The sequence below is a fragment of the Scheffersomyces xylosifermentans genome (genome assembly GCF_036884685.1).
Source record: "Scheffersomyces xylosifermentans strain CBS 12540 chromosome Unknown RJT20scaffold_6, whole genome shotgun sequence".
Taxonomy (NCBI): Eukaryota; Fungi; Ascomycota; class Pichiomycetes; order Serinales; family Debaryomycetaceae; genus Scheffersomyces; species Scheffersomyces xylosifermentans.
In genome coordinates this window covers 1,010,535-1,037,682 of record NW_027042944.1, presented here as the reverse complement: position 1 = coordinate 1,037,682, position 27,148 = coordinate 1,010,535, and the positions used below count along the sequence as shown (strand labels likewise).

General features: G+C 40.2%; 7 protein-coding genes and 2 non-coding genes across 9 annotated transcripts; 6 read left to right on the top strand and 3 right to left on the bottom strand. All coding sequences in view use genetic code 12, as the record gives it.

Annotated features, from left to right (window-relative positions):
* Positions 1-1,407: 1,407 nt before the first annotated feature.
* Positions 1,408-3,732, top strand: RJT20DRAFT_98696 (uncharacterized protein; the record flags this gene model as incomplete). Its single annotated transcript, XM_064921734.1, has 2 exons — positions 1,408-1,919; positions 1,962-3,732. 2 exons carry the CDS (start codon positions 1,408-1,410, stop codon positions 3,730-3,732), a joined length of 2,283 nt encoding a protein of 760 aa, XP_064773203.1.
* Positions 3,733-5,970: 2,238 nt separating this feature from the next.
* Positions 5,971-6,345, top strand: RJT20DRAFT_136277 (uncharacterized protein; the record flags this gene model as incomplete). The annotated part of the gene is made up of 1 exon (XM_064918466.1): positions 5,971-6,345. The coding sequence occupies one exon, from the start codon at positions 5,971-5,973 to the stop codon at positions 6,343-6,345; it is 375 nt and encodes a 124-aa protein (XP_064773202.1).
* Positions 6,346-8,387: 2,042 nt separating this feature from the next.
* Positions 8,388-9,626, top strand: RJT20DRAFT_98588 (Pal1 family protein; the record flags this gene model as incomplete). Its single annotated transcript, XM_064921727.1, has 1 exon — positions 8,388-9,626. The coding sequence occupies one exon, from the start codon at positions 8,388-8,390 to the stop codon at positions 9,624-9,626; it is 1,239 nt and encodes a 412-aa protein (XP_064773201.1).
* A 743-nt stretch (positions 9,627-10,369) lies between these two features.
* RJT20DRAFT_129810 (mitochondrial 37S ribosomal protein mS43) lies at positions 10,370-11,672 on the top strand. The gene has a single exon (XM_064917593.1). It carries the CDS (start codon positions 10,401-10,403, stop codon positions 11,481-11,483), a length of 1,083 nt encoding a protein of 360 aa, XP_064773200.1. The 5' UTR covers positions 10,370-10,400; the 3' UTR covers positions 11,484-11,672.
* A 68-nt stretch (positions 11,673-11,740) lies between these two features.
* On the bottom strand, positions 11,741-13,409 carry DBP5 (ATP-dependent RNA helicase). Its single transcript, XM_064917592.1, has one exon. The coding sequence runs from the start codon at positions 13,373-13,375 to the stop codon at positions 11,861-11,863; it is 1,515 nt and encodes a 504-aa protein (XP_064773199.1). The 5' UTR covers positions 13,376-13,409; the 3' UTR covers positions 11,741-11,860.
* Positions 13,410-13,521: 112 nt separating this feature from the next.
* Positions 13,522-13,611, bottom strand: RJT20DRAFT_t106. Its single transcript has one exon. It is a non-coding gene; the product is annotated as a tRNA-Lys (tRNA).
* Positions 13,612-14,501: 890 nt separating this feature from the next.
* Positions 14,502-16,475, top strand: ALG8 (dolichyl-P-Glc:Glc1Man(9)GlcNAc(2)-PP-dolichol alpha-1,3-glucosyltransferase). The gene has a single exon (XM_064917591.1). The coding sequence runs from the start codon at positions 14,689-14,691 to the stop codon at positions 16,396-16,398; it is 1,710 nt and encodes a 569-aa protein (XP_064773198.1). The 5' UTR covers positions 14,502-14,688; the 3' UTR covers positions 16,399-16,475.
* A 353-nt stretch (positions 16,476-16,828) lies between these two features.
* RJT20DRAFT_t120 lies at positions 16,829-16,902 on the top strand. The gene has a single exon. It is a non-coding gene; the product is annotated as a tRNA-Val (tRNA).
* A 3,966-nt stretch (positions 16,903-20,868) lies between these two features.
* Positions 20,869-23,239, bottom strand: RJT20DRAFT_129803 (uncharacterized protein). The gene has a single exon (XM_064917590.1). The coding sequence runs from the start codon at positions 22,941-22,943 to the stop codon at positions 20,958-20,960; it is 1,986 nt and encodes a 661-aa protein (XP_064773197.1). The 5' UTR covers positions 22,944-23,239; the 3' UTR covers positions 20,869-20,957.
* Positions 23,240-27,148: the final 3,909 nt, after the last annotated feature.

Sequence of the window (27,148 nt, the reverse complement as noted above, 5' to 3'; positions counted from 1 at the left end):
TAATTAATGCACATCGCCGCCTGCGTATAGATCGCTAATATACCAGTTGCTATCAGAGTCTCTGTATTACTAGGTTAATAAGGCAACAGGTATTTGGGAGGGCATTCGTAACAGGTTTTAAGTTTATGGTTTACGAGGGTCCGCTGCAAGGTGGAGTTATGGCCATTGACGAAGAAAGCATGCGATTCATGGGGTCAAAAGACCGCCTTGGCAGAAATCCATGTCTGTGCACCTACTACCGCTATGCCGTGGGTTCCATCGCTGTAGACTTCACATGGTCCCCCTGTTTAGGTTGATTCTGTGCCCGCCTTTCACTGGATCAGAAGCACAGAAGGTTTGCAGAAAATAACGACTGGCCAAGAGACAAGACACACAAGCAAAACGGACAAAATATCAAGTCCCAAAATATGTAATACCCGATAAGGGGCTCTCTCGTACGACGCACATTTCTCTTATTGACAAAGGGAACAATGGACAAGTGGAGGCAGCAAGAGGACATGCGGTAGTCGACGTCAACAGGAACCCGATTTACTGTGAACTCTCCACAAGTGTCAAGTACCATGAGCCATTACACTTGGGCCACCCATATGTCATCATCGTCATATTCATCAGCGACATCATCAGTATTGGGTTTCTCTTCAATATGACGTATTTCATTGATTAAATAGCCTCTTCAAGCAACATCTCCGTGTACTCCCCCTCCCCCGTTACTTCGCTACTTTCGTATTATTTCATTTCGGGATTGCTTTTAACTCTTTCATGGTAACTTTCTTGTCCTTCTTTGCTGCCGTTTCTGCTACTGCCGTTTCTGGTTCTGCTACTTCTAGAGCTCCTGCTTCTACTGTTCTTGCTGCTGCTCCTTTTTTTGTAAATCGCTCTTCTTCCCATCGGCGCATGGTAGCTCTTGTCCAGATTAGTATTTCATGTATTACTATTAATATTATTAGATTATTATTACTATTAATATTGGTTATATTATTATTATTATTATTATTATCGCAGTAATTACTTGTGGTCGCAATCTCTCATCTGTGTCTACATGAAACTGGCATTATTATATTAACTGGATACTTCGCTTTTCCTTTATTACTGTTGTGGTTTCTCGGAGAAGAGAAGAGAGTACATTAATTTATTATTGTTAGCTTTTCTAGTAACATTTGTGTGTTCTTTCTTTTCGTTGTTGGTCTTTTTTTATAGCACTAAGGCTTATTGTTGTAGCAAAGAAGGTATTGACCTCGTTACACTCGAATCGGTGACAAATCAAAATCATAAGACCGAACAACACGAAGACTCCGCCGGAAATTTGGGAAAGTCGTCGTACTATCTTCATTATCTTCATTATCTTCGCTATCAGCACTCAGAATACCGTCATTTCAATCAAAAAAAAGCATATAATAGAATCCAGCCATGGCGGAACCGTCTTTCGTCACAGCAGAACCACAAGTGGGCGCTGTAAATCCTTCTACCACCACATCGACAGCAGATATCAATACCAACAATAATTCAACTAATATCACCACCACAAACATAACAGAAACGCCATCGCAATCAACCAATGAAACATCCTCAAAAGACCAACCATCATCTTCATCATCAAACACAGCAGAGACTGGGTTACCGCCGTTCTCGTTCAAGAAGAAACCTTTGGATCTGTACGCCATAATGAAAAATAGGTGCTGTACCGATCGTCCAGCGGATCACAACCATAGCGGCAGCTCTTCCATCTTCCATCTGAATATCCTGTCAATCTTACCTTCGCTTAGTTCAAGGAAAAAGGATAGCATAACTTCAACCGATAGCACAAGAAGCAGAGATACCGTGTATAAGGATATCGACTACGATGAACAGATCCGGTTTCCAAGAATGAATAATATGAACTACTACACTTATGGCCGCAACGATAGCAGAAAGAACAGTCTGTTCAGCGAAGGAAAAGACCAGTCAGAGACAAGTAGTACTAGTGGTCATGGAAACAGTCATAATGATAGAACAGGTATAACTACCAGCAGTAACAAGACATCTAATACATCTTTGACAAAGATGGACGGTGTGAATAACACAAATTATCAAAATGGACTGGACAAATCCAGCGTCGGCGCCATTTCTCAAGAAGAGGACCCTTCCGTAAGGCTGAAAGATAATGCCACTTTACCAAATATAGACACTAATAATAAGGATTCGGGTAGCAGCAGTAACTACATTCCTGCTACCTTCGATCTTTCACAGCCTCTCAGACGGTTCTCGCTTCCTATGAGCAGCAACGACTCTTCACAGAGCATTAAGAAACTGTCTCAAGCGATTCCCTTTGAAAATCCTATCCTCGACACTGATGAGGAAGATGAAAATATCCAACTACTCAAAGAATACGCCGTGAATAACTACATCTACCAGAGGAACTGGGAGCAACAGAAGTTGAACAAGGCTATAAACAGTTTCATAAATCTGGAGGAACCGGAGTCCCCAGAGGAACCGGTTCCAAAGCAACATCCTTACTACTACCCAAAAACTGCAACAAGAATTAAAAACCAGACATCATTCCCTTCTATCAACTCAGCAAATAAATCTACTACACCACCAACAACATCTAGTTCGTCGCCCACTAATACTGCTGAGTCGTCTTCTAATTCTACAAATTCTGCTGCAAATCCTGCTCCGGTTACTGCTACTAATGCTAATGGATTGAACCAAGTATATCAGTTAAAAAAGCCGCTTATCACTCCAGCTGTTCTCAGACCAATGATCTCGAACTCAAATAGCTCAGATATTCATGACGGTCTCAAGGATATAACTTTGCCGGCAAGCGGGAAGACTATGTATACTATCTCATCTCCAACAACAATCTCGGAAGAAACAATGCCTAATTTGGATGAGTATGACGCTGACCGGATTTCAGTAGATTCTATAAAACCTTCACAGGTAAAGGATTTGACTCCCAACACCTTCACGGCTGAACCCACGAGAATTCATTGGAAAACGAACAATTTTACCAACCATTGCATGCAATGTTTCAAAACTTTCGGAAATCTGATATTTTCTATGGTTCTTCTCTTTCTAGATGAAAAAATTGTAAGGGATGGAATGGATCTTAAAAGTCACGGAAGGAGAAGACACCATTGCAGATTCTGCGGCTTAATCTACTGTGATGACTGTTTGATACAAGGTGATGTGGATGAGACGAATAAGTACAACACTTCCCGCTTCGGATTGATTACCAAGGATGGTGGAAACGGCATATTGTTAGATAATAATGCAAGGTTCATCATCCCAATTTATCGCAATATGAGTGCTATTAATTCGTCGTCTTCGTCTACAAAATCGAATGTTTCTATGAACAGTGAGGCAACGTCCATTTCGCAGTCGTCGTTGATTACGAACCCAGATAACTACAAGCTTTTCAAGATCTGCAAGAAATGTGGAGAAACTTACAAGAATTTGGTGCTCGACATCAACAGAACTGCAGAGGCATTGGACAGCAAAGGTGCACCTGTGGCTTCTACCAGATACAATTGTGAGGTGGATGTTTTACAGAAATATCCATTTATCTTTGTCGAAAATCCATATGTCGGCAAAGTAAAAGAGTTGATAGCTAAAAGCCATCAAAAGAAAAACGTTGTGGTATACAAACAATTTGCACCCGTTACCCCGGCAACCGAAGGTTATGCTGTTGATAACAAAGCTAGAAACAATTCTGTCAATGAAGTTCCATCTGACTGGACATGGAGTTCATTTTAGACACTCAAGTTTTACGTCCATAACGATTACATTTATCACTACATTGTGTTATTTGTTTTTTTATTTCTTGTTCTTTTTTTTTTTGTTATCATTCAATTTGTATTGTTGCATGCTTCCTCGAAAGAAGCTTTTATTGTGTTTATTTTGCTTTACTTCAGTTCGTGAACCGTTACTCTATTCATTGTGATTTTTTTAGTTTCAATTCTGCTATCTTTAACCCAGGTACATTAATATACATAACTCTAACTTAGATAACCATTTTACGAGGCAGTTGGCAATCAACGGTTGTGCAGAGATCACCCATAATACTCGCAAGACAAGACTTGTCAATGTGTATAATATATAAACGTTATATTCTAGATTAGGCTCGGCTCCACACTGCAGCCCTGATTAAAGACGATCGAAGTCTGCAAGTAATCTCGCCTCCGCTCACCCCGTTTTTATCGCTGGAAAACAGCATCCTCTGTTACCTCGCCAGAACCGTCTCCCCCTCCACAGAATCCCCCTATTTCTCTAGGTCAGTCCTTTTGCCCGTCTGTTGACTTCCCATCCTGTTCAAGCTTCCGAGCTACCAGATGATGGCTTGCGAAAATCCTGAAATGCACCACTTTCCTGATTAGGAAAAATGCCATCGCAACATCGACGCGTGTTGATAATTCAATCAACAGTGTGGTGTGGGTGCAGGAAAGTAATGTATGGTGAAAGGTTGTGTGACAGTATAATATAGGAATACGAAGCCGATGACGATGGAGTATAGAAGAATAGAGGAGCCATGGACATTGTAGAAATCACTAAATCTTAGAAGTCACTAAATCTTGGGTCATTTCAACATAGTTGGGGAAATATAATATAGCTATTGTTTCGAAAGAACACTAATGGTAGCTACTCCTCTCCCTAGGTCTATCGCTGCAATCCCATGTAAGATCGCCATTTTGGTGTGAAATGAGGTGTTGCCGGGCAGTGGGGGCAAAGGATTTTTCTCGCAGCCGGCTGTGTTTGGCGTCTAGACTGTCACCAAAGCAATATGCACCCTTCCAGATCCAAAACGTGAAAGCTGGTGGATAGATTAGGAAAATAAATTGACGAGATGTAACATTTTCTTGACTCTTGGAAAATCGAATGGGGGCCCGCACGGCCACGATTTGTATTGGGGAGGCACGACGTTCCATAGGTGCCATGTCTCCAAGAGACAATTTGATAACTCCACTGGGGTGTGGGCTCTTTGCCGTGAGCTCTGAGCTCGGGGACTCAACTTGGAGCCCGTCGCTCCCGTGTACCCCTGTGAGCCGTCAAACCTAATACCATGCGCCTGTTCCCTCCCCCCTATAGTAGATACATGAATACACGTCTCATTTCTGTCCCACAGCTGCACAAAAAGCAGACTTTTGCTTGGTCTAAATGTCTCTGCAAAAAGCCTCTGACACACACGATTTTCTCTCTTGTCACTCATTCTCTCGCTAACGCTCCACACAAAACACACTTTCGTCGCTCGCCAATTGCTCCATTGCTCCCCATTTCTCATTATGTCCAGCGAGCCCCTCCCCACCCCGTTAGTGACACACCCGCACCGAGACTGCCTAAACCGCCCATTTCACCTCTGCAATCGTCGATTTTTAGTGACCTTCTTGTCGGTGGGACGCTGGTGTTTTTTTTTTGTTTTGGCGCTGGATTTCCATTTTGGTTTTTCGATTTTCTGATTTCCTATTTCCTATTCCTATTCCTAATTACTGCTGAAAACTTACCATTTGAATTTCGACTTCGTATTCGTATCTAGTCTTCTTTCTTGGTAGCCCTGTAGACGAAGCGGATTATATATTTAGGTTAGATATATACAAAAATCACCTTGCTAGACGACTCCCATCGATCTACTCTATTCCTGCTACGTTCCGCTGACGTTTAATTTTCCACTACTAACGTGTTTTGTGTGTGTCGAGATCACGACCCGCTAAAGGACATCTGAAAGCCAAAACATTCCCGGCTAACTTGCTATTGTCCTTAGTCATAATTGTACTTTTGCACACAAGCATTCGCTAGCAGAGCTCTTGTTGGAAAAAACGGGCCCGGTACTTTTATTTTAGAGTGTGAAGGGAAAGCTCGTGGTCATAAAACAGATACTCCCAAAAAATCACCTTAGGATCAACGACTGGTAAAAAAGTTACCAGAGAGGACTAAGAGACATAAAATTTATATTGGTTCAGAGAAATCAACCAAATCCTTCATTCATAACTAAAAGTTACCATGTACCGGCAACCATCCCAAACCTACGGTTCTACGGATTCGTTAAGAAGACTTTCATCTAATAATCCTTTTAGACAACATGTTGAACAGCCCATTGGTTCTTCACAAATAGAACATCCTACAAGAACAAGCTTAACCCTTGGATCGGACAGGGTGCCTACACCTCCAACCAACTTCGAAGACTGGATTGAAAAGAACAAGCAGTTGATCGACGGATCAGATGAAGACGACGTATATGAAGAACCATCTAGACACCATCTGACTGGTCACACATCTAATAGCAGTAGTGGCGACTTTGCTAAACCAGTATTTCCCCCAAGACCCGTCAGGGCCGACAGTGACAGCAGTGTCAACTATTCATCAAAGTATGTATGATTTTACTAACGACTTCTAGATACGAAATAGTATAGAGGAAATTTGCCCACACCGAGAACAGAGACAAGACAGACGAGAGAGAACTAGCGACAGACAGTGAAAACAAAGAACAAGAATCAACATAATTAACATGTCAACATATTCGACATAGCCAACATAGCCACCATACCTGAGATTGCTGGAATTTGTAATATTGCGCAAGATATTGTGAACTAACAATGGATATTGTACCACCATCAGAGGTCCTAATGAACTGTGTAATTACAGCAGTGAGAGAGAGGCATTTAGGCACAGTTGCCTTGAGATAGCGACAATAAGGATCAATATGAAGCCGGAATTCAAGGCAGAGCAATTGACTTGAAGAACGTGTGACGAATAACGCGTGACGATGTGTTTCCATGTATGTACCCACCTAAAAAAAGAGGAATAGCAGAGAAGAGGAAGGTTATTATACAAATTATCGATAAGGAGTATTGCAAAATAGTAGTTGCGGCACAGTTCGGACCCCTGGAAATTGGAGCCATACCAAAACCGTGCATGATTGCTAGATCTGTTCCATCAAGGCATTTCTAGAAGCATATCCAGGAGCATGTCCAGGATAGACCATAATAGAGTCGATCTTTCCTGTCTACATTAATGGGTACTATTCTTACTAGATTCATTACTAGTTTGGAGATTGAATAATAATTGCGTCCCTGCTGCAACATTCTTGACGAGTGAACAAGGTTATAAGGTTCCCAACCAGCATCTGACTAGCCATTTATTCCGATACTACAGCAAATATTTCCATTGCTCTACGACAGCAACTACTACATCTTCCTCCTCCTCCGCCATATCCAAGCTGCCATTTTCTGGCTCCTTTGCTACTGCTACTTTGCCTCGCATATCGTCTCCCAACCATGCTGAACCGTCTTTTTTTTGGCTTATTGCCATGGTTAAGCCCTCCTCCATACAGTCTCCCATACATTTCACTCAACTGGCCCTAATGCATTCCATACACACACCCCAACACAATGATAATAATAATAATAATACTAGCAATACTACTAACCATACTAAAAATCATTACTAAAAACGAGTTACATCCATGCATACACCCTGTATACACGTCTCCAACACAATCGCGGACGGTTAGCCTTTGTTTCATCGTACACAAATTTAGCCGTGCCCCTTCAGGTGCCCCCTTTTCTGGTTTAAGTCTTTGGACATCCGAGTCGGGTTTGGGGACGTCGTCAGGGCACAATTCTGAAACACACACGAGACGGACGAAAAGACTTCGAACGGCTCAGAACTGGTTCATTACGGGGTAAGCAGCGTAGGTAACTGGGAGTTTAATAGAGAAAGACTCACTCTATTTAAGACAGAGTGTTGTGCAGGTGACAGCCTGGTATTCTTGCTCTCAGTGTGATTATTATTATCATTATTATTATTATTATTATTATTATTATTATTATTATTATTATTATTATTCTTGTTAATTATTATTAGTGTTATTATTCTTATATATATCCTTTTCTTTGCTGGGGAGGATTTATTAAGATTACTAACTACTAGGTGGCATTTCTCACGTCTAATATTTCTTGACACCTTTGCTACAAAGTTCAAGTATTATTAGTGTAACGCTGCTGTTGTCCCTGTTTTCCTTTGTTGCTATACAAAGTCAACAGAAGTCCCCATCTTATCGTGGGCAATTACAACTCATTTGACTCACGTCCTTATCTTGTTTTGCTATACCAAGCCACTCGCATTGTCCTTTACTAGTGTGGCCTACACCTCGTCTGTGTTCGATTCCGCTGGTGCCCCGCAATCCGTTTCGATACATCTCGTCGCTCGTTATCTGTCGATACTAAATTAGAGGTCTATAATCCTAACCTGGCAGGTCCTGGTTTATTCGTATTAAACATAGATAAGTCCTCATAACGATCTCTCCTTACGGCTGTCTTGTTGTTGCAAAGTACTGGGCGATTTCCATCTATTTCGTAATCTGTTCCAAAGTCCTGAAGTGATTATCTCCAAGACCCTTACTAACATTCTCTAGAAAAATGGCTTCCAATAACCCCTTCGCCGCAGCCTTAAACGAGCCAGACTCATATGTTCATCGCCGTGACCCACCACCTCCTCCTAGACAACAACTCCACTCCCTCGATGGCTCTGGCTCCCCTAAAATTCATTCGGTCAACTTACACACTAAGAGCTCTACTCCTCCAGCTCGTCCACCAAAAGCAAGCTCAGCGCTTCCACCACCATCGTACGAAGAGGTAGCTGGCCCAGACGGCGTTAGAAGAGAATACCCGAGAGAAAAGGTCTCCTCATCTTCTAATGGAACCTCCCAAACCTCAGCTTCTAGACATGGGCACCCTCATGGTTCCTCTGGTAGACCACATCGCTCCCATTCTGACTCAGGCAGACCTTCTCGTAGCTCAAGAGAAAAGTCTAGTGGGAGAAGTGGAAGTAGTGGTAGTGGAACTAGACACCACCACGCATCTTCACACCATCACAAGTCGTCGTCGTCGAGAAATAAATCACCATCAAAGAAGAAACCAGAGGCAATCAAGGCCAAGAACTTGGATACCATTGATAAATTGGATGTCACAGCATTTTTCGGTAGTGGTTTCCACCATGATGGACCCTTCGATGCCTGTACACCACATAGAAATAAGAATGCCAAGTCTGCTCCAGTAGCTGCTTTCCCTGTCGATGGACCTAATAACTCTATAGCTGGATTGAAGGGAAATGTCGACAAGAATGAACAAATGAACTTAGCGTTTGGAACTTACGAAGACGGGCCCCAGAATGAAATTGTGGGGCGCAAACAGTCTGTTAGAAGAAATGGACCTGTTAAGGATGATTTTCCAACAATAAAAACCAGAAGTACCAACGATGCTGCATTCACACCAAAGCAAAACCCATCTGTCATCAACTTCGATTCCAACTTGAAGGCTGAGCCTATCCATGGTTCCACAACCGCTGGTTTGGGATCTACCACATTTGTGGACGGAGCTCCAGCTCCTAAGATCGCTGAACAAAATGAATACTTGAGTCCTAGCAATGGAGGCGGCTTAAACAGAAAGAAGTCTTTGGTACAAAGATTGCGCAAGAACAGTAATAGTGAAAACAGCTCGAGAAGAAACTCACATGAGACCACATTATCTGCTGAAACAGGTAGAAGGGGATCTCTCAACAACTTCGACAGTAACGACGAATCCAAACCTCAGAGCGGCGTTGGTGGTGGCACATCTTCCTTAATTAAAAGAGTGAAGAGTTTGAAAGTGAGAAGATAATCATATGGCTTTAGACTTAACTTTATCACAGGTTAGCCTGATTACACTGCATTCTCGTTTCTTCCACCTACTAGATTTCCTTCCCTATTTCATTATGATGATACATATACATTGTACAATACTTGATTTTGTTGCGTCTTTTTATGTTAATGCTTTTTACTTACTTGGGTAGATTCTTTGGGTTCTATGTTAGTACATGATGAGTTCCTAATGATGACTTTTGTTGTTCTCTGTAATATTGCTCCGACAAGATTCTAACATATTATCTGTTCTTTTTTTTGTTATTTATTAATTGATTGCTTTGTATTATTTGGTCCTGTTTAATATTTTCTTGTCTATATAAAGATTTATATATACACATAACTCGTGAAATTTCGTAACACTGGTGTTACTTTGTAGCTGCAAAAGGTAGGTGGGTCTGTTCATGGAATAACTGTAGCATCATGAAAAGAGACTGTAAAAAGACTACATCTATAGGACTTCTTTCACATTTTGACCTATCTTTATTACGTTTAGTACCAGTGATGAATCAAGAATACCTTATTTCTTCAAATATCGATTCCCAATCCTCTTTAGAGTTATCCTCTACTATTGTAACTGCTTTCTTGTACCTCCCATACTTAGCCACTATACCGTCCAGTCGAACCACGTGATTTTACACGTGACCATCCTCGAGATTTTTCAACCACTCAAAATTTTTCAGTCTTTAAGACGGTTAAATATGAAAGTTAGTTGATAGGTTTATTGATCTTGTAGCATATCGAAGTGAGTCAGATGTACAGAATTGGTAGTAGAAGGTTGGGCAAGAGCTCATTATTACCTCGTGTGAATTTGAGCGCTCAAAGAAACGTTTCGTTCAAGTTACCGTCCATTCTCACCCTTGAGAATGCTAAGAACAAGCAAGAAGGATTCAATGGATTGTTCTCTGCATCCACCGTCAACGAATTATGGTTTAAAAGAGGCCAAGAACTCGTTCAGGGGTTAAACCAGTCTCTTGAACAGTCATATGCTTCGAACGAAGGCGTCTCTTCGGCTGAATCAAATAATTTACAAGATATCATTGCACAAACCATTCATAAACCAGAATTGTACGGTATCTACTGTTACGCTTCTTTCTTATACAACTTGCAATTTTTCTTGGAAAGCTTGAAAGAATCTGCTGTTTCAAAACCTCTCCATTACGGTCAACCAAGCGATTTGCTTAAAACTCCACAAATTGACGGTTTTGGTAACGAACCAAAGGATGAGAAATTGAGAGAATGGATCATAGACTCATTTGGTTCTATTGTAGAATTCAGAACCTTGATTCTTAACTCAGCAAAGGCCATAAAGGGAGATGGATTAGTTTGGTTAGTGGCTGAATCCAACTTGAGCCAGAGTGTATTGAAAAATAGCCCAAATCTTGCAGATCCTGGCCAATCCAAGAAACCAATATATAACAAATTGGCTGTAGTCAACACATACAATGCAGGAGTTGTCGATGATTCAATTAGATCTGGACAAGTTCAGCGCTTGAAGCAGCAAAAAGAGGCTAAAATAGCTGCCTTGAAGAGCAAGCAAGCAGAAAGAGAAAGCATTGAAAGTGGAGAAACTGTTGCTAAAGAAATAGAGGAATTACAAAATCAAGTTGATGAGTTGACTTTAGGCTCTGTAGAAGATGCCGAGTTTGCCAACTTATTCACTGACAAGACTTTATTGCCATTATTGGCTGTGGATGCATCTCCTAGAAACTACTTATTGGACTACGGTGTCTTTGGTAAGCAACAGTACTTGGACAACGTATGGGAGAGCATTGACTGGGACGTCGTAACCAGAAGATTGCCAGACAGAACAAAGCAGTTCATCAACACTTTCTAAGAGCACTAGAAGATCAGAAGCAAATCTACTATGTTTCAACTGCAATCATTGATTAAGTTCGCTAACTTGTGAATGTAGTCACAGCAGTAGATTCATGGAAACGCTGATGTCACATACCATAACCTATTGTAAATAGCACTACCCATGTAGTTATGTATAAAGATTTAATAAAGAACTTTTTAAGAAATACCAGTCTACACCCGTCCTATAATTCGTTGCTATAATTCCATCTTGGCTACATGTCATTAGCAAATATCTTAACTGTATAACATTTTATTTATCGTACAATGCTCTAACTATTCATTTATATAATGTAGACTATGTATCTCAAGATATTAATGCCTCTTTCTCCTTCTCCTCCTATTTAATCCATATTATTAGCTCTTAATGACCTTCTTGACAATTCTCTCAACCTCATCCCAGTCATCGGTAGGCACTCTAGTCATTTCAATGTTACCAAAGTATTGCTTGATAGCCATCAAAATGTCATACGATCTCTTATCGTGAATGAACGAGATCGACACACCAACTCTACCAAATCTACCGGTTCTACCGATTCTATGCAAGTAAGTTGAGGGATCTGGGTGTCCGTCTTTGTCAGTTGGCAAGTCATAGTTGACAACCATTGACACAGAAGCGATATCGATACCTCTGGCTAAAACGTTAGTGGTTATTAAAACCTTGGATCTACCCTCACGGAAATCATCGATTAATCTATCTCTCTCAGAAGTCTCCAAACCACCATGTAAGATGGAACAGGTATGCCCTTCCTTCTTCATCTTAGAGTATAAGGTGTTTGCAGTGTCCTTTCTCTCCACAAATATGATCGAAGAACCAATTGTCAATAACCCGTATAATTCACACAATACTTCGAACTTGTGGGCCTCCGAGTTACAGTCCATGTATAATTGCTTGATTCCATCCACATTTAATTCCTCTTGCTTCAATTCCAAAGAGTTGGCGTTTGGAACGAATTTCTCTGCGTATTGACGCACCTTCTCTGGGAAAGTAGCGGAGAACAACACTAACTGGGTAGTGGTTGGTAAAGTTCTCTTAACTCTAACACACTGGTCACCTAATCCTTGGGCATCTAACATGTTATCAGCTTCATCTAAGACGAAGACCTTGACCTTGGACACATTTATCTTCCTTCTTTTAATTAAGTCCATCACAATACCTGGAGTACCGACAAGTATATGGGCATTGGTCGATTTACCTCTTTCCAAAGAATCTGGAACAATTAATTGGGTAGTTATCTTGGTAAATTTACCCATGGTAGATATGACTTCCAAAGTCTGTCTGGCTAGCTCTCTGGTTGGCGCCAAGCAGAGACATTGAGTGTGAGGTTCGCTTTCCACCACTCTGGATAACATAGTCAAAGAGAAAGCAGCAGTTTTACCGGTACCCGATTGGGACTGTCCAATCATATTTCTAGGTGGGTTTGAAATCAACAAAGGCAAAGCCTTTTCTTGAATTTTAGATGGTTTATTGAACTTCATGGCATACAAACCTTTAAGCAATTCTGGGGTTAATCCCAATTCTTCGAATGATTTGACAGAGAACAACGGAGAGTTTGGATCAGCTTGTATATCTGCCAATTTAACTTTGACTTCATAGGTGGACTGGATCAAGTTGGTGTCTTCCTTTGTTTCGTCCTTCTTTGTTTCTTCCTTTTTAGGCTCCTCTGTCTTTGCTTCTTCCTTTTTAGGCTCGTCTTTTGTAGATTCCTCGGACTTCTTTTCTTCAATCACATCTTTCTTATCTTCTTCTACTTCTTTCTTGTCTGTCTTGTCAGTTGATTCATCCTTCTTAGGCGCATCGGTCTTAGGGCCTAAGGAAAGCGACGAAAGCAATTCAGATGCATCTGCATCCACTCTTTTGTCAGTAGACATGACTTCTTTATCTACTGTTGCTAAGAAGAATCCGTCTAAATCGTCACTTCAAAACCATTTTTAGATGTCTTCAAATTTCGATTTTGGTGAAAAATGGAAGAAATTGAGTCACGTGATTATGGTTTTTGAAAGAAATAAAAAAGTAAAGCCCGACGCGGGGGTCGAACCCGCAACCTTGTGATAACCTCTTATGAGAACATAAAAGTCACACGCTCTAGCCATTGAGCTAGCCAGGCTTACTTGTTGAGAGAGTTTGCTCCTAAACGATCAAGATTTGCGGTCGAAAATGTTTGTTAAAAACATTTTTCCTGGCGAAACAATTTGGCAGAGAGTTTTTACCCCCGGGTTTCTCTCTGTACTGATCATTATCACACTGTCTTTCTCTTTTCTCTCTATTCGTTTAGTTAGTTAGGAATAAAGATATACCCCTTCAAAAATAAAAAAAATTAATGTAAATTTTTATAAAAAAAATGCAATTTTTGGGGGAATTGATAATGCAAGTATGTGAACTTCCTGAATAATCTAGGTGAAACAGAGTGAGTATCTTCTTCTCTTAATCGAACTGTGGTTGTATGCCATTTTTGGTTAAACAATGATAAAATAGGGATAGTTACTAGTGCGAACTACGTTCTCTCCAATGAAGACGAAGGGAAGTGCTTCACGGCAGAGTGTAAGAATAAGAAAAAGATCAGTTGTACTCATGAGCCTCGTTGGACTTCTATCGTCAGCTTATATCTTGGAAGTGATCGCTATTGCAGCTAAGGAAAATCCGCTTTGCATCCAAGCACATGGTCGGACGAGAAATTGGGTGCAAATTGATTTCGCAGTGCAGATTTGAAGAGCGTGCTTGATAGTCGATCCCTTTTTTTAAGAAATCAGAACCTTTACTTGACCAGTCTCCATCTCTAACTCAAATAAAATCTATCCTCTGCCAATTACACAATTTCAAACTGAAGATCCACTTTCTAACCCACCTTCCAACTCTACTTCATATCTCCAATCATCCAACCATCCAACTATCCACCGTGAAACCAACAAATCGACCCCTACGAAATGCGCGCCCAAATCGATCAACTGAAAAATGAAATATTTCAAACATTTCGTGTTGAAGATATCAGCGGTTGATATATCATTCTTTTGACTTTAGGAGTGGACTTTTGTCCTTTTGTAAATACATTGAGTGCTTATTGTTCGTTAAAAGTGAATTTTCCGAGGGCCAAAGAATTCCTTGAGTAAGGTACCTTTTTCTGTAATTTTGTTGTGTTCTTCTACTGAACAGAAGCTACAATTGAAAAATAGAAGCTTCCACAGAAATGGTTGGACAGAAAGTGGAAATTCCCCCAATTACGGTGGACGTTAAAGAGAAGCCCACCAGCGACACCGAGAAGAAAGTAAAACACAATAACTACTCTCTATTTAACATATGGGTCATTTCTTTGACGTTGAAGGTCCTTTTGGCCGTAGGATATCATTCCACTGATTTCGACGTCCATAGAAATTGGCTTGCTATAACCTACAACTTGCCATTATCTAAATGGTATATTGAAAAGACTTCCCAATGGACTTTAGATTATCCTCCATACTTTGCATATTTTGAATGGTTTTTATCTCAATTGACCCCTCCAATTGTGAGGAGCGATGGTTGCTTGAATATTGTGGAAAAAGGTGCTTATGGATTACCTACAGTGTACTTTCAAAGAGCTTCCGTAATTGTCACCGAAGTCGTGTTGTTTCTTGCATTGCAATGGTACATGGATGCTTCTAGATCACATGCTGGTTCCAGAAGAGCATTTGTTGCAGCAGCTAGTCTTGCATTGTCACCAGGACTCTTAATTATAGACCATATCCACTTCCAATACAATGGAATGATGTACGGGTTACTCGTTCTTACAATCGTTAGTGCCAAATTAGAAAAGTACTTAATGTGTGGGTTCTGTTTTGCTGTTTTGCTTTGTTTTAAACACATTTACTTGTACTTGGCTCCAGCCGTATTTGTATACCTATTACGTGCTTACTGTTTGAATCTTCTGTTCAGCTCCAAGAAAAGCGCTTTGGTAAACCTCGTTGGAATGGTTAGATGGATGAACTTAATCAAGCTTGGAAGCATTGTAGTATCTGTATTTGCAGTTGCATTTGGTCCTTTCGTATACTACAATGAGATTCCAGATGTGTTGGCAAGGTTATTTCCCTTCAGTAGAGGCTTAACACATGCTTACTGGGCACCCAACGTTTGGGCTATCTACTCTTTTTTTGATAGGCTTTTGATCCAGGTTTACAATAGAGTTCCATTGAGCCAGTACCCTCTCCAAAAGGTCTTCCAATTTGACCCAAATCTCTTGAAGAATACAAAATTAGTCAATTCGTCTACAAGAGGAATAGTTGGAGATATCGAATTTCTCATTTTACCAACCATCACTCCTAAGTTAACTTTTTTGCTTACGTTATTCTATCAAGTTATGGCATTGATACCATTGTTCTTACAGCCTAATTTCAGAAGATTTGTGGGAGCATTGACATTATGTGGTTATGCATCCTTCTTGTTTGGATGGCACGTTCATGAAAAGGCAATTTTGATCGTTATTTTCCCAATTACCTTTTTGGTGGGCAGAGATAAGAGAATCCTTGGACCATTTAATCTCTTGGTTACGTGTGGTTACGTTTCATTATTCCCATTGATTTTCACTTGCAATGAATGGTTAGTGAAGGTTGTGTTCACAATATTGTGGTACATCATTTTCTACTTTAATTTCAGAAAAGTTGTGAAGTTACCAAAGCAATTGGAAGGAACAGGAGGAATTATCCTTGATAGAGTAATCAACGGGTACATTTTAGGCTTGATTCCTGTTGTTGCTGTTACAAGTTTGCTCGATATTTTTGAGCACAAGTTTGAAATATTAAGAAAACTTCAATTCATGAAGTTAATGATCTACAGTGTTTACTGTGGCATTGGTATTATCAGTAGTTGGAATGGATTCAGTTGGTTGTATTTCCTTGATGAGTCCATATGGGATGATGAAATATAGTGGAGTGGAATGAACTTAGCATTTTTTGTGTAGAAAATACAAGACATATACAATGATGTTCGAAGGGACTAATTGGTGATGATCTAAGGAACTAATTGATTTAAATGTTGCAATAAAGAATAGTAGTTATACGCAAAGAGGTTGGTCTCGGCCAGAATCCTTTTCTTATAGTAACCCCATCACTATTTTTTCTTTCTCGGAGCAATAATTTGCCAGAGAAGTTTTCAAAGGACTCTACTCACTATTATACCAAATACCCCATCTTCTTGGAAGTGATGTTTTCGAATTCTTTGAAGATCATATTATCTTTAGACAGCTTTTAGGTGCTATTAAGGGGTATTTTTAAGGGGCAATTTTTTGTAGCGCGTGACTTTAATCACGTTAAAATAGAATGAGACATAATTGAGCTTAACAAATTTAAACAAGAAATGGTTGCGTGGTCTAGTTGGTTATGGCATCTGCTTAACACGCAGAACGTCCCCAGTTCGATCCTGGGCGGAATCATTTATTTTTTGCAACTTTTTTATGCCATTATTTAGAAACAGCCCTAGATTATATTGTCTCTATTGAAACAAAGGACATTAGACTCCATTGGCAACGTTTGTTAAAGTACATTAATATCCAATAAGACAGAAGTTCTCCTATACTTTATTTATTAATAATACACGTAATAGTCATAATGTTAACGGTAAAAGAGTATATATATATATATATATATATATATATACAGTATATGTAATGCATCGTAGGCTTCATAAGTTAGAGTCTAATTTTTAGGGTTAAAGATATAATCAGGAAATAACGATTCCCAATCTTCGTTGAACAAATCAGACGTCATAAGCACCGGTGGTCCACCAAGGAAATCCAAATTTTCATCGAATAAAATATCCGTGTTGGACTCAACAATGGACTGATTCTGGGATTGGACCGAATGTGGAGAATTGTTTCCCCTAGAAGACGATCTTGAATCTTCCGAAAGTGTACTTTGAATGCTCATGTTTTGAGATGCCAATTGACTACTGCCGTTCCTTATATTGCTCATATTAGCAGGGGCGCTTTGGACGATTGGAACTGTTGAAAACTCTTGTGATTGTAATGTCTCCCCTATTCTGTTTTGATCCAGGTGAATAGTCAGAGAGACACCAGGAGAAGCATTCCTGTAAGTCATTATAGGTGGAGGCGGATTAGGGAAATCCATGGGGGGTGGATTCCTCAGAGGACGTACTGGCTGTGGTAGAGATATACGTGATGTGGATTTGGGGGACTCCATGGATCTGATCTTATTCTTCATTGTTGGCTTCTTCTGATCGCCGACAAATTCATCCTTATTGTTAATGGAATATTTGTTAGCGCCGGATGTGGCAATTGGAGTCGAAGGGGTGTCATCCGATTCTTCGGAGTGTTGCTTCAATTTGATTTTAATCAAGTTGTATGACTTTTCGGCCAATCTCCACGTCTTGGAGCATCCACGCAAGACATCCATAAAAAACTGTAATGAATCTCTCTTTATCTTGTTCATCTGCTTAGCGGTATTCGTTAACAAAATGATGGAAATAGACAAAATGGAGCAGTACACCATAAAAATTGAAACCCTCTCAAAACCATGAACACTTTGAAACTTTCTGATTCCTTCATACAAATCTTCAATGGCTTCAGAGCAAATGGTTAAAGGGGAAAGGGAATCTTGGTTGTTCTTGAGCTTCTTCTTGACTATTCCAACAAAAGGTCTATTAAGGCATAAAACCAAGATATAGTAGTAATATCTGACCGATGTGAATGTGGGGTTATCCGCGGTCTCTTTAAGCGATTGCCTATCCCATTGAACATCTGGTGGAAGACTGTTCTTCCATTTCATGATTTGAGCGTTGTACTCGGTTAATTTTTCTAAACGGGAAATCAAGTCCAAGTCTTCATTATTGGATTGATCGTTCTCGATTTCTGATTTCGTGAAAATGTCACTCAACATGTTGTCTGAGATGTTTATCAAATTAATAATCTGTTTAAGTGGATTGGATATATATGACTGGTCCAATTTAGGATGCTGTCCCTTGCTCTGTTTCTTAAGCGAGCCATGATATGTGTATTCGTCGATCCACTCTAAGTCTGGTAAATCGTTGGTCTCTGGTATGGATGCATCAGACATCTTTAAAAGCGATGGCCTTCCTAGAAGCAAACTGATGAAGTGATCGGCCACGTAGCAACCCCAATAAACTCTACTTCTAATATCGACATCGAGTGGGTTTAAGTCTTCTTTGGACTTAACAAACCATACTTCTGGATTCAATTGGAAACCCAAATCGAAACCCATTCTCATTGCGCTTCCAGAGAGCATCCAACCACTTGAATTAGACCCGTTACATATATCGTAGAAGGCAAGTAGTAAAAAGCTTTGAAGCGAGGTTATAGATGGATGGCTCATCAGTGATAATAGCAAGCTCTTTGCTTCGTTGTAGTATTGTCTTGATTTGTGGTAAATCCTATCATTATCGCTCATTCTTGAGCCGAGAGCACAGATACTCAAAATGAGGATTTTAGAGCAGTAAAGTGATGTCGGTTTCGGGTCGAAGAAGTCAATGAGAAATGCTTCACGAAATATGAACATGTTGTGATCGGGATATTGCCATATGAAGAAGAGCTTGATGCAATGGAGCACATCAGGATCTTGATTCAAGATCTTAATGGATGACGAAGATTCCTCCAGACGCTTTTGGCTTGAGTTTTTACTTATTAAATTGTCATCATAAACGCTGGTAGGTCCATACACCGCTCTATCTTCCACGGAATCTTCATGGTGCTGTGATGATGGGCTTTGACGGTTTTGGCTCTGAGACGGTGCCTGGGATGTAGGACCCAGTCCGGACAGATTCAAAATGTCTCGATTTATCAATTCCTCGAGGTCCGTCTTATCTATAAGTTCCTTTCTGCTTTCGGCACTTTCTAAGCTTTTGAATTTACGGAAAAAGTCTATCAAATTGTTGACTTTCTTTTCAAGGTTTGAAACGTAGTTTGCGGGAGGCCGCTTCTTTCTCATATCGTTCACTGTCCGTACACATTCGACTCCCACTTTGAGACAGCTCAGACATGGGTATTCGAAGTTGCACTTGACCTTCCGCGTTCTACACCGCTGGCAACTCAAGAGTTTTGGCGACAGCGACGTCTCTGTAGAACCTGAGCCAACGTAGTCAGAAGCAGAAGATGAGTGACTAAGCACAGCTATAGAGTCATCTTGGTCCGCGATTTCGCTGTTTATCCTCTTACGCGCCGACATACGATAGGCGGTATACTTTGTCAATCGAGTGGGCGTATTATGAACTTAATACGGCCCTTGCAAGTGGCGAAACACCGATCTTTATCCCTGTAGACGTCAATTCGTATTGTTTTGGAATCGGAGAATTCGAAATTTTTCGCTTGGGTTCCGGAAAAGAGGGGAGGGTGCAAAATCCAGAAAATAAGAGGGAAGAGAAAGACGGAGTTGGAGATGATAGGGGAGGTCAAGAGAGGATAAGGGAAAGGTGAGATCGTATGGTTGAAATAGGGAGTGTCTTCATGATTAATTGTTGAGATACTTGAAGGGGATTTTGTTGGTCTTGTTTCATCGTAGCAGTGGTGAGCCGTCGTCTATCCTAGTCGTAAAGCTGTGATGGGTGATGAAGATAGGAAACCTCTGGAAAACCAGGAAACCAGATACGAACATGGTAGCGCGAACCAAAAAATGTACCATTTTATTATGGTGGATGTGCACATTTGTAGGATGTGTAAAGTTTGAATTGAGTATGATGATGAGTTCTCGAGTGGTGCGATGAAGATGACTCTTGGGAAGAGTTGACTCAGAGTCATGGAAGTTGTCTTTGTTGAAAAGAGTAGTTATGAAATTCAAAAATTCGGTTGGGTGAAATGCAAATGTGAAAGTGGATGTTTTACTTTATGTTAAATTTTTAATGTATTTTAACTGTCTTTTAAATATGACTGTAAATGTATTGGGTAAGCAGATAGGCTAAGAGCTTGGGGGCTTGGACAAAGTTGGGGGTATTTCTGGAGATTTCAATTGGGTGGATATTCCTCGGAAGTTTGGTGTAATTGGTCTGAACAGACATTCTACATCGTGACAACAGATTTTGCAATGTGATTTTTTTTTGATTTGTACCAATGAGCCCATTCTCTCTAATTTATGACAATTGGGACACCCCATTCTTTTTTAGGCAAGAATCTGGTTTTACGTAACAACATCTAAACTCGTAGAAATTTTCACATTGTAGCTGGTTTATGAGAGACATCGATCTATTTCGCTTATGTTTGCTAAGTGAAGGTTGCCATGAAAATACCAAGAAAACCTTCGCTGTTTGGCCATTTATGTTTGCGCTTTCTCTAGCAAAGCAAAACCTCTAGTAGTGTATCGTTCCACATATATATATAGTATGACAGATCCCCCGATGCTGGAAATGTCATAGATTACAATATATATATCTACGATGTTTCTAAAATCATGATTCCCGATGCAGCGTTTTGTTTTCTAAATATTACTCTATAAATTTTAATGATTACTATCCGCAACCCCGGACCTAGTTGAGAAACAAGATTTGATAGGTGGTATACACCACAGCAACAAATCCAACAATGATTAATACAATGTCCGTTACGAAAAAAAACCAGTCCGACTTATTGAAAGGTTCTTTCCTCATTAACAGTGTTTTCAAATGAATCATTGGTGGATAGATGTACACCAATGGAATGCATGCAAAGCAGCCGTTGAAAGAAACAAACTTGTCAATGTTGTCTGCGTTCAAGTATGCAATGGTACAGATTCCGCAGACAGAAAGAGCTCTAAATAAGTTCTTCAGCCATTTCACTTGAGGATTGTACTTACCAGACTGATGATAGAGTTTTCCTTCGTTATCCTTCTTGCCAGACTTATTCGAGTTTCTATTGAAGATAAGTGATTCTCCGATTTTGATAGCTGGGAACAACTGGAGAGGAGCCGTCAAGAAAACCGCTAACGAGTACAAAATTAAAATGGATTGAACAGCCAAGTTTCCTTGTGGCAAGTTCAAAATAATAATGGACTTCACCTCATCACCAAATGATGTGTATCCGATCGTTCCAACACCAACAAATAATACAGTGATGAAAAACATACTAACGGAGAGAACCATTGGAAATTTTTCAGGTTCAGCCATAGATGCCTCTATTGGCAAAATCAACCCAATGCCCTCGAACGAAGTGACTGCAACACCAATAAGCATAGACCAACTATTAGGATTGAATTTAGTGATGTTAGGACCAATTCCATTCTCCCATAAGTTAAGACCCGAGAAATAGAAGATAATCACTAACCCGATCATAATAAAAAGAGATGAAATCAACGAGACTAATGACAACTTGGTCAAATTTCTGATTAAGACCAAAGGAATGAGGAAAATACATTGTATTGCCACAATATTTGCAGTGGTGAGAAAGCCTGGAGTTGAGGGCAAAACGTGGCTGATGAAAGAAAGCATATTCTCGGCGGTAAAGAGGATGTAAGTGGCCACAAATCCAATTTGTGAAATAATGATGGAAATGAGGATGCAGATTTTTAAAGGTTTACCGAATGTTTTGAATCCTAATTCACCAAAGGAGGCCAAGTTCAAGACCTTCTTTGATTTGATCAACACGATATAGCAGAAGAATGTGAGAAGTCCAAATCCACTTAATGCGAGTATCGAGAAAAGAAGACCACCATTGTAAAAAGCTCTTGGTAAGAAAAGAACTCCTGAACCCACAAGTGATTTGAATACGAGGAAAAATGTCTTTATAATGGAGGCCGTACCCTTTGGCTGCTCTCTTCCTTTATGCTTTGGAATGGAAAGCTGCTTAGGCAATGATGGATGAGTATAGTGATTTCTACGATTACCATCGTTAAGTAAGGAAGACTCTTCATCAAAGACGTCTTCATATGTTGAACTCTCGCCATCGTCAGTATCTTGGGAGTCATCACTGAAATCCTCGCCTGCGAAATGGCCATATATAGAGAGAAACTCTATAAAGTTCAGGGTAAGGAAGTTTGGTGGTTCTTCATTATTACGCAATGACTTATTGATGAGGAACTCTCTTCTGAAACCTCCAGGAACGTTAATATCACTGGCCGTAGACTCTCTTCTGACTTCAGTCAAATACGTAGAAAATGATGAACTTCTGGTTCGCCTCTTGGGTGCTTCGCCAATGGAGATACCACCGGGATGGATATCATCACCAACATTGTGGTCGATTTGGTGGTACAAGTGACGAACAATGTCTCCTCCTTGGAGTTTTAAAGTGTCTTCTTGGTTTACGAGATGCTTGGTCACTGTTTTGTAGTCGAAGGAGTTGTTGTTTAAGTTTGAGATGTGTTCTTGGTAGCTCATGCTCGTTGGTATGGATGCATTCACGCTCTCGTATCGAGCCAAGTTAGCATTGGAATTACTTGAATGGAGCGAAGGAGCCGTTGGAGTTGTCAGCCTCAATGGTGGTGAATGCTGGAAGGGTGAATTAGAAAGCGAATTGGAATTCTGCTGTCTCATGCTACTCATTTTGCCGTCTTGTTGTTTAATGACTTGGACTGGGGTTTTTGGCTGTAAAGTTTTATTAGTGAGATTAGGTGAAGATGAAGATGGGCACTGTGGAACCGCTCTGTTCTATGGGGGATTATTAATTCTATATGTAGTGGGGGGGGAGATGAAAGTGGCAGCTTACTAGACAACTCGGAAAGAAGCAAAAAACGAAGGAAGTTCTTGAAAATGTGGTGTTGCCGCCAATGTAGAAAAAGAATACAATGACAATGATTATAAAGAACTGGATCTGTTAGCGAGAACGCAGCTAAATGAGAGTGGTAAGAAAAAAATTTGTGCAGTAAAAATAGCGAGGTTGAAGGTAAAAGACAAGGCGGGGACAGAGAGAATTGGACGGAAATTAAAAAGTCACTGGGTAGATTGAAGTAGCGTTACCTAAAGTTAGCGAGAAAAGGGAGGAGAATTAACGCGGAAGCGGTGGGAGAAAAAGAAAAAAACTGTGGATGAGGCTGAAAAGAAAGTGAGTTATTATACTGTGTGACACTGTGCTGTGTGATACTGTACTGTAGTGAGAGGATTTAAGTTAGTGAGGTAGTGATGTGTGTTATTGAGGTGGTGGAAATAAAAATAGGTAAGAAAGAGTTAAGAAATAGTTAATAGCTACGGAAATCGTGAAGGCGTAGTAGTGGTGAAAGGAAAAAAAAATGGGTTAGAGAGGTAAGTTCAGAGTTAGCGAGACGTACTGACATTCCTGAAATCGTGAGAATGAAATACTGATGAATGAGGACAAGATTCCACCAAAATGAGGACACAGAGGACACAGAACCAATTCCAATCTCAACCACAGACTCATATCTGTAAAACAACTATGAGCAAACGGAGACCAGAAATCTCACTCACAGGTTTCACTGAGAATCCATTAATAAGCCATACCTCTCCTCATAGTGACTATTAATTTCACCATAGAAAAAATTACTAATAGAACCCACCGCGTGAAGCACACTGTTATTAGAACAACAGTAATAAAAAAACATCGCTAAATTGGGCGTGTATGCCTGGTGCCACGCGGACACGCAGCCAGTCCTTCATTAGGCATCAAAATCTATTTATGGTTCTCATCACGTGATCAAACACAAGCTATGATTGTGTCAAAGTATTGTTAAGACACTTATTACATAAGGAAATGACTTGTGTCAAAAATTGTAGATCACGCGAAATCAGATTGCCCCTTTAGGAAATACGACGCAAGGCATTCGTTCGCTGTTAGATGCTATGCACATTTTTTGCGATCCCCACTTTTCGTAGAAGGAATGTTGACAAAGGAGGGGATAGGACAGCTCATCTCAAGAGATCATGGCAAAGCATAGTAAATGACCCTCGAGCCCCGAGATTGAAGACAAATAGGAAATATCAGCAGCGATCACATTTCCATTAGTGGCAAAGGGGGTTGATGTTTTCTTGTTTTGGACCAGATGTAATCAAAGGTTTTTGTCTGATCAGTGATGCCCAAGGTGTATAAAATGGAGAGGCATAATTAATTTTAGAGATGATGTCAACATCCCCTACATGAATTAATGTATCGTGGCCATAATTCCGTTCAATATGTGATAGTTATGGTCTTCACTTGGTGATGTGTAAATCCCTATCATTGCAAATTCCATGAAGTATGACCTATCGTGTGTTAATACAATATAACACAATAAAACCAATCTCCCTGGACTCTATCTGAATAACCTCATATTCTTGTAGATTAAAGTCTTGGGTCGTGAGCAGACATTTCTGTGCTCTATGCTCTGTGTTACCGAATCGACATTCGTTGGTAGCAACTTCTTTATTCGATTCTCTGTAGTTGAGCATTCTCTTGGTTGAAATGATCTGGATGCCAACTTTCTTCTTGCAACCTCTAGAAATGTCTGTTCGTTGCAACTTCTCAAATGCCGGCAACCTTAAACTTAGATTGGTAAAGTGTATGCCAAATTGCTCATTAAGGTTGTTGTTAGCTGTACCACCTGTCTGTAGACGTAACTGCAGGATCAAACCTTAACAATTAAGGTTTCTTCTTTTCTGCAAGTTGTTGTTCCGCCTCAGAGATTCTAAAGCCTTTCAAGAGCGTACGGCAAAAGGTTTGGAGCAGCGATAAGCTTATCCAATTTAGATATGTAGATGTGAGGTTGTTAGAAGAGCCGTGACTCTTTTCATATAATACCTTTTCGTACACCATTATTTCTCTGTCGTAAGTTTGATACATGAATGAAATCCTCGGGGTATATTAGAAATCTTGGAACTCTCTTGTCTCAGTGTCCCCCAGAATTCTAAATTTAACCCGCAGACATGACACAGGCAGCACATAAGAGCTTTGAAGTAGGGATGTAGGATAGAGGATGTCCTCGGCGCCAACGTAAAAGTAAACATCGTACCAACTTCCAACAATGGAAGTATCGTACATTGCAACCTCTTTGGGCTTAGTCACCCTCACTCTGATACAACATCTTCTTTTGCATTGTTCTTCTCCCTGTCTTTGCAGCTGAAATTAGTGGATATGATACTTGAGACTTAGTTAGTAAAAGTTAGTAAATTTGCGAGGCTAAAGTGTAAAACAAGAAAAGACGACACAAAAATGATAATCCAAAGTTGTATTTTTCATGGATGCTGTGCAACATACTTGGGTTCCATGGCAACAACTTGACATACATGGCGTATGTTATTTCTAATGCTTCATCCCCACAAATCGAAGACACAGCGAAAAATGGGAAGGTAGCGAAGACGGATGGAATGACTGTATTGTACTTACAAGCAAATCTAATATATTATCCTTGAATAATCAGCCTGTATTATCATTGCAACAGGCCATTCCAAGACACTAATTACTACATTAGTTGCATCAATATACAGCGAAGTATTGACGCTAAACTTTCCGACTTTTCCTCTTTTTCTTCGATGAAAGCTCCACTCATAAGAAGGAGACTGCGCACATTATTATTTATCCGGGTGCATAATTAACCCGAATAAGCTATAGCAGACATTTAGTTGTACATGACCTATGTCATCTTCACATTGCATTAGTGGGCAAAACATGAAAAGGTCAAGATGGACTGAAATCGAAAGGGCTGTACGGCTTTACTGCTTCATAGTGCAGTTCACAGATTCCTATGTAAGTGCTGCAGATTTTGGGGGTAGTTTATAAGTGGGGTTTGAAAGAATTAAGTCGCCTTGTACATATACGTTACTTGCAAGCGGCCTCTGTTTCACTGTAGAACAGCACAAGACATTCACTATGGCGCAACTGGACTTGTAGAATGCTACTAGAATTATGCTCAGTGTAGAAGTGTACGAAGAGCACTCGAGAAACTCAAGGATTCCATGGGTGGATAAAAACTTTTTGCACCTATCTCCCATTGTGGTATGATGAAAATAATTAATGTACTCTTATCTCCATACTAATTTGCTCATTTTATTCGCTAACTTCTTACGGTCCTAGCAGCTGGGAGCAGCTGGTAAATACGATGGTAGAGAAGGTAAGCGACGAAGTTGAGAAGTGGTTAAGAACAATTCAGATAATCAAACTTAACTTGGTTGACGTCTTCAGTACATTTTTGCCTTCCCAAATCGTCCTAAGCTGCTTACACCGATACTTGATGCTATGATAGTTCTTCTCACTTAATCACTAAAGTGCTTAATCCCCCTCAAATTGAGCATGGATACTACATTCTTAAATCCTTCGGATCTGTTCCAATCTGCTGTGAAGTACACATATCCAGCGTTCGCAGAATTCGTAGAGGAGGTGCACCCGATACAATGGGCTTTCTGCGTGGAAGGTATAGTCTATGCATATAGATTTCCAAATTGTGGAGATATGATTACATAAGCCACATATCACGCAAATCCGCAGATGCGGACACACAATTGAGGATGAGGTGGCTAGTCAAATGAAGAGCAGATGTAATGGCTCCAAATTCTGTTAGCGATAGAAGATAATGACATCAACACAATTACCATAACTAGACCACAAAATAAGTAATAATCCATGTTTTATGGATTCATATGATCACGGATAACCAGGAAATCGCAGACCAGCGGAACCAAATAAGTTGACTCCATCATTTCATCATATTTCGGAAGCACACCGCGGACTTTCACTTAGAAAATAGTCGGAATTTTGGAATAGATATTTTGTCCGCGGAGGGCATATGCTCCATCAACCGTGACAATAATTGTCATATGGCTGT